Source organism: Pinus tabuliformis, chromosome 6 (assembly GCF_031772625.1).
Source record: "Pinus tabuliformis cultivar Carrire ecotype Pingquan chromosome 6, CPIR1, whole genome shotgun sequence".
Classification (NCBI taxonomy): domain Eukaryota; kingdom Viridiplantae; phylum Streptophyta; class Pinopsida; order Pinales; family Pinaceae; genus Pinus; species Pinus tabuliformis.
Window position 1 is genome coordinate 532,942,624 of NC_142292.1, and position 17,754 is coordinate 532,960,377.

The window sequence follows — 17,754 nt, forward strand, 5'->3', positions numbered from 1 at the left end:
AATGAATCTATCAGGAATGATGAATCGTCTAGAATAGAATCATCAGATGTTGTTTCAGTTTCATAGGTGGGAAGGTTGTAGATCAGTTTGACAAAGAATAAGGATTTATTTGATTTGGACTTGATGAACTCCAAATTGAACTCCTAGAGGATGGCAATCCATTTGGAATACTTTTTCCCCAAAAATTTTCGTGACAAGATGTACATCATGGAGTTGCAATAAAAAACAACCATAGTCTTGAAAAGAAGGATATAATGTTGAAAATTTTGGATAACTTGGTTAACCACCAAAGCTAACTTTTCAACTTGATTATATTTGACCTTTGTATCATTTAAGTTATGACTGAAATAATAAATAGGATGTTTGTCCCCTACATTGTCCTCTTGGACAAATACCATAGCGATGACAGTAACTACAGTGACGAGGTACAAGAAGTAATCACTTTGATAATCCAACGGAGACAACTATGATGCCCAAACTAAAACATATTTCAAAGCAACTAACATCATTTGGGTAGTGTCATCCCAATGAAAGGAAACCCCTATATTTAACAATCGAGTAAATCCTCTGGTCAATTTGGCATAATTGGGAACAAATCTCCATAGAAAGTTAGCCTTCCCTTGGAGTCGTTGAAGTTGAACAACATAAGAAGGAGCAGGAATATCTAGGATCACCAATACTTTCAATGGATCAATAAAAATTCCTTGCTTTGATACAATGAAGCTGACAAGTTGACTGAAGTTTACACAAAACACACACTTGTGTGGATTGAGCCTGATGTTGTAATGTCAAGAATGTAAAAATATAGCCCTAAGATTGATCGAATGATAAACACAACATTTCAAGTGGGAAGGTAGGTCATCCAAATACAGTTCAAACATCACAATTATTCTCACTAGAGGTTCAAACATCGAAATCATATAGTTCTCCAAATCTCCAAAAAGTCTTAGACAATCATTCCAAGGTGTTTGAGATTCCCAAAGGCCTCCCATCTATTCATGATCATGATTATGCTATTCACTTGATTCCAAGAAGTCTTCCTCAAAACATCAGGGCTTACATATATCCTTATGCCCAAAAGAGTGAAATTGAATGCATGGTTGTAGAAATTCTAGAGGTTGGTATAATTCAACCTAGTCAAAGTTCTTTCTCTACTCCAGTAGTATTGGTGCACAGGAAGGATGGATCATGGTGTATGTGTCCAGATTATAGGGAGGTCAACAAGCTCATTATAAAAGATAAATTTCTCATTCTTGTCATTGATAAATTGTTGGATGAATTACATGGAGTAATTTACTTCACCAAGTTGGATCTTCATTCAGGATATCATCAAATTAGAATCAAGGCTGAAGACACTCTAAAAACAACATTCATAACTCATGAGGGTCATTATTAATTTTTGGTCATGCTTTTTGGCCTTACTAATGCACCTTCCACATTTCAAGGTTTGATGAATTCAATTTTCATACCCTTCCTTCGAAAATTTGTGTTAGTATTTTTTGATGATATACTAATCTACAACAAGTCTTGGAAGGATCATGTTCAACATGTTGATAGGGTGATGAAACTATTGGAGGAGAAACAATTATATGCAAAAACCTCCAAATGTTTCTTTGGAGTACAAGAGGTGCAATATTTGGGTCATATTGTATATCATGAGGGTGTTAAGGTAGACCCTAACAAAATTAAAGCCATTAAGGAATGGAAAATCCCCACAACCATAAAGCATCTTCGAGGATTTCTCGGGTTGATAGGGTATTATCACAAGTTTGTTAAGAATTTACAAAGAATAGCATCACCTATAACATCATTACTGAAGAAAGATGTGTTTTCTTGGACTTTAGAACCAATGAAGGCCTTTGAACATATTAAAGAGGAAATGTGCCAAGCACCGGTCTTAGCTATGCTAGACTTCACAAAAAAAAATATTGTGGAATGTGATGCTTCAGAAAACGGAATTGGTGTCGTTTTAATGAAATAATGAAGACCCATTGCTTTTGAAAGTCCTCCAATCAAAGGAAAGTATTTACACAACCCTATTTATTAGAAGGAAATGTTGGCAATACTACATGCACTAAATCAACGACAACTTACCTAATGGGAATACAGTTCAAGGTAAAAACAGATCATGGTAGTCTTAAATACTTTTTGGAACAAATATTATCTTTAGAAGAGTAGCAAAAATGGGTGACAAATATGTTGGGTTATGACTTTGAAATCATCTACAAAAAAGGGAAGAAAAATGTTGTTGCAGATGCACTCTCTAGAAAGGACGAGGATGTGGAAGCATTTGTTTGTGCCATTTCTATTATCCAACTAGAGTGGATAATTGAAGTATGGGATGAATAGAAGAATGATGAAGAGGTGCGGTCACTCATTCAAAAGTTGCAGCAATATCCCAGTACATCTGATACATTTAGCTGGAAAACTGATTCATTATGGTACAAATATCACTTATATCTTTGTAAGAATTCCCAAATTAAATATAAGATTATTTTCGAAATTCACACCTCTCTCTTAGGAGGGCACTCAAGATTTTTAAAAACTTACCATAGGGTCAAGAAGGAATTTTTTTGGGATGACCTTAAATCTGATATTTAGAAGTTTGTCGCGGAATGTTTGGTTTGCCAACAAAATAAAGTTGAGAGAATTAAGACCCGGGTTTGTTACAACCTTTAGCCATTCCAAGTAAGTGTTGGGAGGAAGTTTCAATGGATTTTATCACGGGTTTACCCAAGTGTGAGGTAAATAGTGTCATCATGGTGGTAGTTGATAAAGTTACCAAGTATGCACACTTTGTGCATTATCTCATCCTTGTAAAGCTAGTACAATTGCTTCTACATTTATGTAAAAAATTCAAAAGCTTCATGGAAATCCAAAGATTATAGTAAGTGACAAAGATCCCATTTTCACTAGAAATTTTTGGACAAAATTATATTCTTGTCTTGGTATTCATTTATCTCATAGCTCATCTTATCATTCTCAATTTGATGGGAAAACTAAGATAGTAAAAAAATGTTTGGAAGGATATCTTCATTGCTTTGTATATGATAAACAAATACAAAGGGTCAATTGGTTATCTCTAGCTGAATGGTTGTATAAAACTTCCTTCCATACAACAACAAAAATGATCCCATTTATGGAACTTTATGGATATCATTCACCATCCATCACATCATATTTAAGAGAAAAACCTAGGGTTCAAGCAGTGGGAGATAACATCGAGCATCAACAACAAGTTCTCCAACTCTTAAAAGATAACCTCACTCTAGCACAAAATCGAATGAAACAATAAGCAGATCAACATTGCAATGAAAGAAGTTTTGATGTAGGTGACTGGGTATTTTTACAACTACAAACATAGAAACAAATTTCTCTCAAGCAAGCTAAGAAGGATAATAAATCATCACCCAAGTACTACGGTCCTTACAAGGTGTTGCAAAATATTGGTACTATGTCATACAAATTGGAGTTTCCTGCATCTTCCCGAGTACACCCAGTTTTCCATGTTTCATGCTTAAAGAAGGTTATCAGTGACAAGCTTCCAATTCAAACAGTGTTTCCAGAACTTGACAAAGAAGGAAAAATAATAATTAAGCATGAAGCAGTCACAAGAACAAGAACCCGAAAACTACATAATCGATCAATTTCAAAGTATGTCATTAAGTGGAAGAACTTACCCACTGAAGATTCCACATGGGAGGATGAGAATTTTATATAGAAGCATCCAGAAGTACTCAAGCATTGAGGATTACACTTTTTTGAAGGAGAGGGGCATGTTAGGTCCCTATAATACTAGTATATCCCCCTTATTGTTATTGTTGTGCCCATGTAGCCCCCATATTGTTATTGTTGTGCCCCATAGAAGCCCACTATTGTTATTGTTGTGCCCTTACATTATTATTGTTATGTAGGCTCTGATTATATTGTGACCCCTTAGACTCCTATATATGCAAAGGATGTCTTGTCATTTATATCATCCAAGAATTGTTCATTTATGTAATGTAAAGGAGGTTTCCCCCTCGAAGAGGATAATTTTTAAGCCATTGATCTATCTATTTGTGAGATGGTTGCATAACATTTAGGATGTTGGGAACAAAGAGTTTGCAAGATTTTCAAAGAAGGTGGCATGCCCTGCCTCACAGTTTACAAGCCAGAGAGTATCACTCTCCAAAAAGATTAAGGAATGCTTTGGAGAGGACCCCATTATACAAAAGGATCATGCAAAGGCTAAAGATTAACTAGATATGGCTCAAACTCAACGCTTCCTTACTGTTGGGCCTACAAGAAGGAAGAAACGAAGCAGAGGAAAAAAAAAGAATATGACAAATGTAGAGGTAAATGCAGGTTTCTATACACAAGAAGGCACATTATCTGAAGTGCCTTGGGATGTCAAAGAGGCCACAAGGGCCATGAATGAACTTCATATCACTGACCAAGTTACTTAGAGGGTGAGCAACACCTTCAACAGGGGGTGATGATGGATCCCATCAATAGGTATCTTTTGAGGTTCACTGTGTTATCTTCTAACCATTAAAACTCTCATTTTCTCACACTAATTCACATTTTTAGCCATAATATGCTTAGTAGGAATACTAAAGGGTGTTTTTCATATTTTATGCCCTAATGTGATTAATATGCAGGTCAAAGAAGCATTTTTCGGCATATTTACTATGTAGGGGCTTGATGAAGACACCTAGAGAGAATATAGGGAGCTTGTCCACCTCGTTAACTCCCTCAATTGACTTGAGATCACATACACCTCTCCAACAGCTCGCATTCACAAGCAGCCAAGGAACTACAGGTGCATGAAAAGGAAAAAGGGAACTAGATCCATAAATCTTGAGATTTTGGAGGGGAGCATTTCTCCTTTCAAGGAATCCACCCCTCAATTATTTTTGTGTAACTAAACCAACAAAAAGGCTCATTGGGATTCAAATTTTTGTTGCAGGTAGGAGTAGCTAGTAAGAGCCTAGTGCTTGACATTGCCATTCTTATTTTTCATGATGTATGTGACTATCATTTTTTGTTAATGAGAAGTTTACTATCTTCATATGAGTTAGTTTTGGAGGGATGAAACCATTGTTTTTGGGCCCAACCCATAGGCTGTAGTCCCTCTCTTGTATTTCTTTCTTATTCTTGTTTAAAAGCATTGTAATTATTTCCTTATTTCAATAGATATTATATCAAGAAAACTTATCATTTATGGCTTGCCTATGACCTCTCTTGTAGGAATAGTGATTGGAAAGTTCCACAATAACAACTCAAAATTATTTGTTTATGACTTCTTGGAAATTGATGAATGTCAGTTGTAATGTTTTTGCATGCCTAGTTTCTGCAACTTAGAATTTGGTATCATTAGTTTGGAAATTAGGTTAGTGTTGTAGGCTAGAATAGATCTTAATAAAATTCAACTCATCTTTTCCATGATAATTTATCTCACTGTGTTATTGATCATCTGATGCATGTATTTGGCTAGATGTAGGGACTGTGCTAGTTTGTAGGGGTAGGAACACCTTTCCACATCCACTTTGACCCTCTCATCCTCCTCCTAAGCACCTTACCTTTCTTACAAATTATGTCACTGAATTGATTTTGTTAGGGTAAAGGAAGGGCGCCGTGGGCATCAAGTTTAGTGCAAGATAGGCCACCGAGAGGCACTAAGCTTGACCAACGAACTCCCACACCCTTCATTCACCTCCTACACCTTCATCCACCTTCTTATACCTCCATGGCAACATTTCTACCCATAAAGAACTCCCGTACCTGCTCCTATAGCAGCCCTGTAGCATTGATTTCCTCAACTAGTGTTGCTCCATACATTGAGCCTGACATAGTTAGGTTGAATAATGACCCCCACACTATGATTTGACGCTCTAAGGAAGATTATAGGACCACTCCAACCTCATATTTTCAGCACCGCAACCATTAGATAGCAAAACACGATTAGAACTGGTATTTTTCTTCATAGATATGTTAAAGATTGGTTTCCTCATTTACAAGGAAAGTGTGAGTAGATAAATGATACATGAAAAGTACGTTAATGATTCAAATCAAGTGTGCAAGTAGAGTAGCATGATTTATTTCTGCAATTAGGTTAGCTCTCTTTCTCCTCATGAAATTTCAATTAGCATTTACATTTGATTAATGGTATTTTCACCTCTATAGTTAGAATCATGTTCATTTATGTTTTCATAAGAAGTCTTCATTGTAAATAGTTGGAGGAGTGCTCTCTGAACACCTTGATCTGATTTCATGAATAGGAGTGACATGCGTAGAACCTAACCTACTGTACATATAACATTGTCACCTCTAAGTTTGTATGTACCCTCGGTTGATAATTGAAGTTAAGAAGCCATTAGGAGTTGCAACATCTTTGGTGCAATACCGCGGCTCACCAAGAACCTTAATCAGAGAAGGTGATGATGGAATGTAGAACCAAAGAGGGAATTTAGTTGAGCCCTAGTGTTGGGGCCATGAGGATTGAAGGTAATGTTAAAGGGTAGAAGTACCCGCAGTCACAGTTTGGAGGGGAGTGCCTTAACGAGGTGACATCCTATTAACCAAAGGTGATGGATCAAGAAAGGGATGAGGAAAAAAATGTTGAACGTTCACATTGAAGTCTTGCTGCAAATTTGAGAAGATATAGAATGAGGAGGTATGGAGCAGGACCTGCATAATCGGGCTTGCCCTTGTTCAGTCCCAGTGTGGGCAACTAATTCCTTAACCCTCAAGTTGAGCGACCAACCTAACCTCCAACTTAAGGTGAGGCTTAGTTGGGATAACAACCCTTGTATTAGTCAGTGGACGCGAAAGAAAAAAAAAACAAGGGAGCTAGTCCAATGACCTAACCCTCGACATGCCCACGAGGTTGGACCTTGTTTAGGCCAGGTCGTGAAGCGGAGAGCGCATTGTGTTTGTTCTTCTTAGGCTCCCAAATCGATGTTTGGGATCAGGAGATTTTAGGCGATGTTGCATAACAAATTTGGGATTCAATGGCCATAGTGCCATTGCTACGCATCGAAAGAAGTTTTGGGTCAGAACCCATAGGTCCCAGGATTGAGGACCTTCAGGGGTTAAAAATGAAGCACCGCCAAATGTTGTTGTCATTAAGTGGTATCAAAGTAGGAAAATTTTCCTACAGGAGAACAACTTCCACTTGTGTTTGGGTAAAAAGTTGTTGTGGCAACTCCACAACTGTAGTTGGTAGAATTGTGGGAGAGGTGAGCCGCATCCAATAGTGAGAGGAGCAGAGGAAGCTTGAGACGTTCCAAAGGAGGTGAACCTATGATGTCAGATCCGAGCTAAAGGCAAGAGATGGTGAGGTGCCTATGGGGGCTATGGTTACAGTTCACTACTGAGTGTGAGAAGAAGCTCATATATACATGCAGAGGAGGAAGAAGACTGAAGAGGAAGAACATGGGTGAGATGTAGCGATGAAGACACATGATTAAGAGATCATGAAGAATTTCAAGTGTGGGAGGGAGTATGATGTAGGGGCATAAATCCCACCCTAAACTAAAATTGGTTCAAAAATGCTTGGAGAAGGAGCTACGTGGCAATCTTAGAAAAAGGACATGATTTCCCCTCAATTTTGTGTAATTTTTAATTTTCTAAAAGCCCTTAGAAGGCATGTGTTAGCAAGAGGACGAGATTCCTCCATTATATCAGGGTTTTTCCTTGAGGCGCTTAACCAATGAAAAAAATTAGGCTGAGGCCGAGAATGCGGGGCAGATAACCAATGAAAACAAATTTGGTCGAGAGTTGTGGCGAGGGTTATATAGGTGGTCGTAAGAGAGACCATATGTCATTGTTTTCATTTTAGTATAAATATTCTTGTATGTTTGAATCCGCGTATTCTTACTTCTATACCTCAAACCCCTCTCTGAATTTTTAATTATCATATTTGTTCATGTTTTAATTGCCAATCGAAAGAACCTTAATAAGAAAATGTGAATTTTATTGTTTTTAAAAAATATTCAAATATTTCCTGTTCATTATTCTTACATGACATCCTAGAACCTTATTTAAAAAAATAAAATAAAAAATCATAAAACTATGTGCAAATAAAATAAAATAAATAACGTTATCAAAATTACTAAAACAAAAACTTTAAATACAACCAGAATTCATGAACAAACAAGGCATTTTTGTTTTATAATAGTAGATAAAACCACCTCCTTCGGTCGTTATTATTATTAATCATGGGGAATCTTGATAAAAGTGCAAACTACTTTGGCAAAGATCGTTTTAATACATGCTCCTCGATCAATTAATTACCAGTAACCATCAAATTAAGTCTTTAAAAAATTTTCCGCTTATTTCTCATAGATATCTTGACAATCAGTGTGCATTGTCCTTGCCGCGTCTAATCCTCCTCTCTTTGTTTAAAGGTCTTTACTTTAAGTACCGCGGCATCTATTCGGCATCAAATTAAGCTTTAAAAAGTTGCATGGTTCTAAATTTTTCCGCTTATTTCTCGCCTATCTCATAAATATCTTGACATCACTGTGCATTGTCCTTGCCACGTCTAATCCTTCTCTCTTTGTTTAAGTCTTGAAGTACCGCGGCGTCTATTCTATTCGGTCCAAGACTGTTTCTTAATTTTGTCTAAATTCACACCTCATATCTACATTGTTTATTGAAGTGAGACTCTTGGTATGAAATAGGGCTTTCCCATCAGAACCACCGGCCGTGGAATCTGACTTTTGCAGAAACATGATTTTATTTTATTTTTTAAATATATTTTATAAAAATAAAAATTTAAAACGTGCATTGAGATGGGTTAAAAAATTAAAAGATAAATTTGATGTGCAGATATTTAACTGTCATGATGATTGGTTGTAAATATGTAAGTTTGATGAGGTTGATTCTGTATAAAGCAATTTTCTCTTCAACCAAGGAAAGTATAATTTTTCTTTTAGAAAAGAGTTTTCCAGTATGGATTGCAATTATATTCTCAGCAACTTACCATAAGGATTGTAATTATATTCTCAGCAACTTTGCTCATCACTTACCACCAGATTAAAAGATTGAAGTAAATTTTTTAGATATTAATGACAAAGTTCTTTTTAAAATTAAAATATTAATTTGAAGTGGGTTAAAAAAATTAAAAGGTATTTCTTTTAAATATTAATAGAAACAGGTTTTTTTTTTTTTTTCCGAAGGTGGTAAAACCTATCAATAAAAACAGGTTAAACGTAAATTCGATGTGTAAATATTTAACTCTCATAAATTTGAATAATTGTAACTATAAATATGTAAGTTAGATCACGTTGATTCTAGATAAAGCAATCCTCTTTTCAGTCCAGCACGACATCGTTTCTCATTTCTCGTTATAAAAATGAGGCTTGCGATGAAGATGGCCTATTATATTCTCACCAACTTTGTTTTACGATTACCACCGAATTGTTATCCGGAAGTGTGAGAAAAATCTTAAAGCTTTTCCATTTATCAATCTATATAGTGAATCCCAAACAAAATAAATATGTCTCACTTAATCCAAACAAAATGAATCTTTTTCACTTTATCACAATTATATTATTACTTTATCGCAATTATGTTATTAACAAATTTGAAATTTCAGACCTGAGTGCCACTGTGTACCATGACCACCCTGTTTCTTTTACTTAATTGGTTACCATTACAACTCCCCCTTTCTTTTACTTTCAAAATGTGCCGTCAGTCTAATCTTGCTTTTACTTTTTAACGTGTCCTCCCAATTTCGAAGAGTCATTCGTAACGAAAAAGCTGCGACCTTGAAATTAATTTGGGTTTGCTGTTTTGCAACGCATTTGTTACATAGTAGTGAAGGCGGGGATATCTAGGACTCTCCCAGATTATGGTTCAAAAATGGTGGCTCCGAATGCTCCTCAACTTGCAGATTTGTTACGTGGGTGCGCTTGCGCGGTCATATTTACTCTCTTGCTCTCACTGGATGCGTGCAATGCCATCAAGAGAAAAGCGTACTGGTTTCCAGGAACATTTCTTGTTCTCAGCGCTTTGACTCTCCAATTCATAAACTATGTTAATTATACGACCGTCAAAGCAGGAGCAGATGAAGATACCTCAGACTACCCTCCCTCGATTGTAATTGGTAGTGGAAGAGTTATGGTCTATGTGTTCATTGCTTATTTGCTTCCGGGATTGGTAAGTTCTCGCTCTAGAGGTGTTTGGACCAATATTGCAGCATTGGCATTAAGCGTACTAGCACATATGCTTTCTGAGATGTTGATAATCAGCTGGTATTGGTTCGCAGGTCCGTTAGATTGTATTCTTTTCACAGCCAATATATTATTGGTTCTGCTCTGTATCAGCGCTGTCTTAGCTGGTAAAACCATTTGGTTCATTATGAATCAAAAGGTTCCTTCACTGCTCTCTTGTTGTCCTAATTCATGTAGAGACTGTGAAAACATTGAGGATCATGTCCTCAAATGTTGGATTGTGGTTCGTTGTAGCCAACCAGAATATATTATGGCGAGGTCAGTTTTAAGTTCATTAGCCGGCGTGGTGGTCACAGTCTGTGTTCTACAGATTGTGTATGAAGGGATATTATTTTACGATGGTGCTGAACAATTGATTGTTCTGAATCGAGCAACCTTTTTTGTTCAGTCCGCATTCATCTTAATAGGATGGATCGCTGTCGCAGTCAGATGGTTAACAGCTGTAATATATTTTCCTAGATATGGACGGTGCTCATTTCAAGTGGAGGACTTTTGGACAAGAAGTCTTATTGAGTTAAAATATAGGCAGTTAAATGGCCTGTTGTGGGAGAAAAAAGATCGTAACAGAACTCTCCTACAAACTACTATGGTGGATTCAATCATACCACTTCGGCTACGTACTTTAGTATTGTCCATGGCCAGTTTTGTGCAAATATTTGTGGTCTTACTCAGCAAAGTCTCTTTGCGCCTCTCTTGGCTTCTATTCTGGCCATTATTAATGGCCCGTGAAAAGATTATGTTGTTGTGTGGCTCGAACGTAACAAGCACGGAATTTTCCAAGTACAGAGAAGTTTTGGAGAGCATAGCAATGGCCGGAGAAAATGCCGAGAGCCTGTGGAATGCTAATGAATCGGCCTTTAAGTCAACAAAAGAACATATGGAACAAGGCAGGGGTAGTACTGAAGATTTGATAAACATGATAACGCGCCTGAAAGCACAGGCTCCTGTTGCAGATGAAGGCGAAGAAAGATACGGGGAAGAGGAAAAGTATTTGAAATACTCTAGCAAAATGTCGTGGAAGATGAGAGTAGTGTCATTGATCCATTTTATGTTGTGCTCTTACGACGGTAACCACCATGAAGTTGTTGATGATGCTTTTAAAGCTTGTTCTGCGGCATGGGCTCTGATGGACTTTGTGGAAAGTTCAGACACGGAAGCCAATTTAGTAAGTCTTGCAGCCGACAAGGAATTCAGCACTCTTAAAAACATTTGGAAGCAGAATCTTAAGGTGAAGCCCATTCAATCCGACGAGAAGCTGGCCATCAGGAACCGAATGCAAAAGGATATAAAATCCCGGATTCGCAAAGGAGAAAGTCAGGAAAGGGTGGAAAATATGCACGACTCCGTGGACTGGATGACGGCCGCCGCAGACTTTAGCTTGAACAAAACTTCGAAAGTGATCGAATCGAAAGGGATCGATCATACTTCAGCTAACGCAGTCCATATTTTAGGGTGTTTGTTGGCCAAAGTTATTGTTAATTGCTTGGAAATTGAGCTAGAAAAGGCACTGATACAAAAGTGCAGTAAATGGGCAGTGGACGGTGAGGAAGAAAAGATGTATCATGCATCCTTTTTTGCAGGGAAAGCCATGGGTCTGGCGGTTTTGTTTCAGGTACAATTTAGTGAGTGCTTCACTGTAAATATTAAGGCGATTAACTAATGTCCAAAATGCAGTTAATGTCAAAATACCAAATATGCAATATATGTGACAAATATGTATAACATTGTGATTTTATTTATAATGCAGACTGGCCAAGACAACAATGCAGTGCCTCCAGCATCTGTAGCGGAAGGCGAAGAAAACGATTCGAGTGCTGTGTGATACTCACGGTTAGCTTTTCTAAGTCGAGAGGCCCCCTTTTGCGTGCTGTGTGATGCGACCTGGAATCTCTGTATTCTCCTCGTGTGGCGTGTTTAGAGTTTGAGATTTGTGGTTTAGTCAAAATGTTTTTATTTGTGGTCTACAAAATGAGTCCAGATATGGGGAAATGAATTTTTTTAATTCGGAGTTATTTTTAGTATTTTTGGTGTGTATTTTGGAGGGTAATGAATGGCAAAAACATAAAATTATAATGAATTTTAAAATTATTTTGTAATTGTTTAAAGAAATTAAAACAAAAAATTATAATTAGATTAGTATTAGATTTTATGTACAATTATAAAGGTAAATGTTATTGGTAAAGGTGTTTTTATTTTCGTGTGTGTAAGCAGTGGTGTTTAGTAATAATTTTCTGAGCACGGGTAAAGATGGTGTTTTTTTGTTTTTTTGGTAACTCGTGATGTTTACTAATAATTTTCTGAGCACTGGTAAAGATAGGTAAAGATGATGTTTTTTTGTTTTGTATTTTTGGGTAAGCAATGATGTTTAGTAATAATTTTTTGAGAACACGGTGGTTTTTTCTTTTAAGCAATGATGTTTGGTAACCCAGCGCTATTTTAGTTTAAAATATTTTATTGATTTGATGTTAAAATTAATTATTTTATTTTAAAATAATATTTATAATTATTTGTAATTAATTAAAATATTTTTTTTACATAAAAAAGTAAATGACTTAGTCACATCAATAAAAATCAACTAAATCATAGTAAATTTTAAGATTTTAAAATAATAATAATATTTGGATTTTTTTAGGTGTGTAAGGAAGTAATTTGTAATATATCATATTCAAAAAAATTAATATAAGATGGTTTTATATGTTTATTGGTCTCTTACAAGGAAAACCAAATCAAAGTCAAGGAGTATCACTTTGTTTATATAAAAAGTATGAAATTAATAAGAAAATCTATCAAATATTGCCTATAAGTATATTGATGATAATAATGCTGATGATTATTGATGTCTACTAAGACCAATATGGCCAATATGGTTTATGGGACTTTAAGAGAGTAAGAGATTAATTGAGATTTTTTAACATTTTATGCCTTGATGGAAAAGAAGTGAGAGCAGTGTTCATATATTTGTAGTTTTGATGACTTAACATGTGAAGAAAGTTGGTAGTGTGGCAAAGATTTTGAAAATTAGAACCGATGTGAGTAAGCGTTGAGCAATCCAAGAGAAAGCCTTTTTCATCTTCAAACCTACTAATATCACAAATGTGACAAACTCGTTTGTCCCAAGGTGTTTTGGGAATAAACCAACCCTTAGTTTCACTTCAGCTCGTGAGAATTAGTTCTTATCTTTACAATGTTCACGTTTCACTTTGAAGCTCATGAGAATTAGTTTTTATCTTAGCAATGTTCATTTTTTTCTTAGCACTAGTTAAGAGAAAAAGATAATTATGGTTTTGGAAATTGGAGCTGACCACCTCTTTATAATACCTTAGCTTCATTTTCCCCTCAAACTCCTTATCGTCTCACATCTTATCCTCAAGTTTGGAAGTAATAATATTTTTAATATTATCCTTATTCTTCAAGATCATCTCTTCCTTTACCCCCCAATGGTCTACCTAAGACTAGACATCCTTATTCCTGCCTGGCTTGAGCCCACAAGTAGGGGTTTTGGCTAGAGTTAGAAGCAATTTTAGGATACCTCTAGGCTTCCATGTTGTATAGCTTCTTCTTATACATGAGATACCTAGTCATAGTCATTCTTTCAATGGGGGAAATGTTGTATTCAATCACAAGGATAGGGTAGGGGAGTATTTCCTTTAATCTTGAGGTTGTAGGTTATTAATTCCTTTTGGATTAGCTCAATCTTCTTCCAAAATTCTCTAGATATATTGCAACCCCAAACCTCACATCCATATAAAATAATAGGGTCGACGAGAGTCTCAAAGAGGATTATTTTTTTTTACTCTATGCCTAAAGATATGTCAACTGACAATTGTTTTCAAGCCCATAATAAGCTTTCTAGCCTCCAATTACCCTTTTCTCAATGATATGATTCCAATTGAGCTCATGATGAATGTTGATTCCCAGATATTTGTATGATGAAACTTTCTCCAAGTAGTTATTATCATAAATGAAATAGTATCATAGTTGATATTTTTGGATGTAATTATCATGACTTTAGTCTTGTCAGTTTTAACAATCATACCCATCTTGAAGTAGTAACCTTGGAGGATTCTAAGTTGCTTATCTAAATCATCAAGGTTGCTAGCTAAAATAATGATATCATCAGCGTAAAAAATAAGAGTAATGACCATACCAATGACCCTGGGACCATCACATCTTGCAACTTCTAAACATTCTTCTAGCTTATCAATGTAAACGCTAATAAAAATATGGAATGATAATAGGCCCCTTCTTCACCTGCGATATTTTCCTATAATCTTTTTTTTTCTTTTTCTTTTTTTCTGCATCAATCCAATCATGTTTCTTCTATCCACACTTCTCTTTAAAAAAAAAAAGTGTTTTCATTTTATTCTTATTAAACCAAAAACCTTATTTCCTTTCACACGAGGGGTCCGTTTACTTCCATACAAGCCTTCTTTCTTTTGTTGTGTGAGCTGACCATATTTCTCGAAAAAAGAAGACCCGGATAATCCTTCATGGCTTTTACTTTGGTTCCCTAGTAGGTGGAGCAATAATTTTCAATGAGTTTGAAACTTTACTATCCAATCTCGTCCCTCGTCGTCATTTTATTTTACTTTTGAAAGAAATATTAGTTTCTTATATAGTTCAGTTGGGATTTCATATATATATATGGTATTTGTGGGTCTTTTTAACCTCCATTTCAATGGTCCCAACGGATTCAATTGAGACCTTCTTTTTGCTTTTACAAAACCTGGGACTATATAAATTTACGAGGAGTACGAATTTTTAACCGTCTAGTCTAATGAGGCGGAAGAGTTGTCCGGAAAGTTATGAAAATTCCGATTATATTTAGAGAAAATCCGGCAAGGATTTTTGTAAATCCAAGTTAGAGTTGTTAAATTTCAAAATTTTAGGTGTCCTAGACGTTTTTGATGGTTCTGAATCCATTTCCACTATCAGAAGCACGATTCAAACACTGACTCTACAAGATTTTTTGAAATTATTTTTGCCCGAATTCCAACCACTTTTAATCGGACGAGTAATTCGACCAAACAATTCCTCGGCTTCGTTAGACGACTCCATTCTTACCCGAGCAAGCCGGGGAGGTCAGACCTGACTTGTGGTCGGGAGTTGGCCTTTCTCCCATCGCCAAATCCACACACCCGCTTCCTCTAACTTCTGACTAGCCACCGGGCCCATGGTGCAAGGTCAGAGACAGACTGAATTTACAAACTACTTATGGCACCAAAGAGGAATCAGAGCCAACCTCTGACTGTTGGCTATCTCCCCTATTATCAATTTGTGTTGGATCGCTTTGCATTAACAATACATTCAGCGGTTGTAACATGGACCTGGCACCAAATGATTGGAGCCTAGAGGACTTTGCTCGATTTCCCGCATAAAAACCTATCAGTTTATACAAGACTTACCAATAGTCCAATGACTTGCTAGGGATATTTGTCGTCAGAACTTTGTCTCACGCACCCTCATTTATCTTTTCCCAAAGTTGAGCAATGCACGAAAATAAAACATATGGTGACCCTCCCAGAACTAATCAACGTTTGTTACACTGGGTCCGGAGTAGTCTACCGAGGCAATTGAGGAATTGCCTGGTTTCCATTGCCGCTCGGAAAAATCTCTGGCTCTGGTCGCCGGCAATTCCTCCGCACTCTGCGAGCTCCGCCCAGCTCCTCCACCCTCCGCATTAAAGTCGATGTCTGACAAGAATTGAGAGTCCATCGCTGTCTTGTAGCTGGGAGTTAATGCACCTTCCCAATTCGAATTCGGAAATAAGCGCGGGCTGCTCGCTGGCCAATTCGACCCGGCACTCCCCTGCATCCTGGTCACCAGAACAAGGCGGAAAAGGGCTCGACTCGGCTCCTGCAGCTCACCAGCATAACGCGGAAAACAGGCAGGTTCATTCATCCAAACCAATCCTCTAGTGATATGGTAGTCTGGTTTCAGCGATTTTTATCAAGAAATGCCAAGGCATTTTGTTCCCCAATTTCAACGATTTTTATGAAATTGTTATCTGCCAAGGCATAACAATTTCATAATATCAAGCTTCAACTCGTTCTCAAAAGTACTGTCATTGCAACAATATTTAAGGGCAATTCTGTGTGTTCTGCTGTATTTATATGAATAATCTAGCTTACATCATCGATTTTTTCAGGTTCTTGATAAAAATCGCTGAAATTGGGGATAAAATGCATCTATCATAACACTGAACCCTGGCTTTTGCCTGAAATTGAGTTTATTGAGAATGAAGAAGCAGAGCTTAATCAACTGTGACCGCTTTCATCCCAATAAGAAGCAGGCTTTCCAGATCTAACCGGGCGTTTTGAGAACCCTTTTGGCGGTCACATCTCCTGCAACAGTTACCTTGTGGGCGACTGTGTCAACTTTGCAGGTCTCTATGCCCTCAAGCTTTTTTATGGCCCTCTTGATTTCCTTAATGCACTTATCACAGTGCATTCCCACTCTTAGTTCCACTACCTGCATGACCATCACCAAATGGCAAACATATCCATGACCATGATGAACAGAGATTGGTATACAACGAATGGTTTGCAATGAAGGTAGAGGTTGTGTCGTGTTATAATATAATAAGGTTTTGCTAATTGTTTACTGAAAGTTATAAATTCTTTGCTTCCCTCGGGTGTCTTTTTGCAGGCACTCAGAAGCAGCACAGGCTCCAGAAAGCGAAGTTGGACCGAAAGCTTTGATTGACTCTAGCCAGCTGTTTATAAAGGCACCAACTGGATGTTGCTTTACATTCAGGAATAGCTTTTTCATTTATTTATATAGGTGTATTGCTACATTTCTCCAAATATAAAGTGAGAGCTTTTCCTTTATATAACTTGGAGAATAATGCTTGAAGTGCGATTTTTATTATTTTTATTAAAATGACCAAAAAAAATGAAATTTTATCTATTATATAGATATGTGGATTGAAGGTTTGTTTAAATTCCCTCTATAAATTTCCCAGATTGGTCACTGGAGTTTTATGTGATTTTTTAAGGTGAAGCCTATTGACAAGAGTTTGTTGCGGGACTGCCGTAGATATAAAAAATTTTGTTTGTAGCTTGAACAATAGCATATAATGACGCAACTATATAACAAGACTCCAGGCCAGATATTAAGACGCAACTATTTTGTTTTCTTTCATTGTTGTGTACCTCGTGACATCTTTATTGGGCATTAGACTCTTCTTACTAAAGCTATTTTCCATGTAAGCTCATAATTTTGTAATAATGCTCTAGTCCGAGGCCTTTATAGTACCATATCTTAATGCAATAAAAGTAATGGTTATGATGAATTGCTTCTAAAAAACCTGTGGCTGTTCCTGTATGGTAGAGTAACAGTGAGTTTCATCAGCGCCTTGTTCGCTGTTGCATAAACCCATAAAAATATGGGGAGAGGCTTGGCTCCTACAGAGTTCCATGCAAGCCAATTTTCTCTCCTTCGAAGTCACAAGAATTCTGCCTTACAAACCGATTACATAACAAAATGCAAGAAACGAACATTCAGCTTTAGATCTCCATAAGAAATTGGA

The 17,754-nt window shown here is 36.7% G+C and overlaps 1 protein-coding gene across 2 annotated transcripts; it reads left to right on the forward strand.

Annotated features, from left to right (window-relative positions):
• The first annotated feature begins 9,717 nt into the window (after positions 1 to 9,717).
• Positions 9,718 to 17,184, forward strand: LOC149259632 (uncharacterized). 2 transcript variants are annotated; one of them, XM_089376490.1, is made up of 3 exons: positions 9,718 to 11,835; positions 11,971 to 12,053; positions 16,872 to 17,184. In XM_089376490.1, the coding sequence occupies exons 1-2, from the start codon at positions 9,853 to 9,855 to the stop codon at positions 12,043 to 12,045; spliced, it is 2,058 nt and encodes a 685-aa protein (XP_089232616.1). In that variant the 5' UTR covers positions 9,718 to 9,852; the 3' UTR covers positions 12,046 to 12,053; positions 16,872 to 17,184. The 2 variants fall into 2 exon arrangements, with proteins under 2 accessions (XP_089232616.1, XP_089232620.1); XM_089376494.1 differs by lacking the exon at positions 16,872 to 17,184 and having other exon boundaries at positions 11,971 to 12,235.
• The last annotated feature ends 570 nt before the right edge of the window (positions 17,185 to 17,754 follow it).

What these genes read in the sequence shown, in the direction of transcription:
- LOC149259632 (XM_089376490.1), top strand. Translation starts at nt 9,853, where the DNA reads ATGGTGGCTCCGAATGCTCCTCAACTTGCAGATTTGTTACGTGGGTGC. An exon ending in GTCTGGCGGTTTTGTTTCAG is followed by an intron (nt 11,836 to 11,970) that starts GTACAATTTAGT and finishes TTTATAATGCAG; the next exon opens with ACTGGCCAAGACAACAATGC.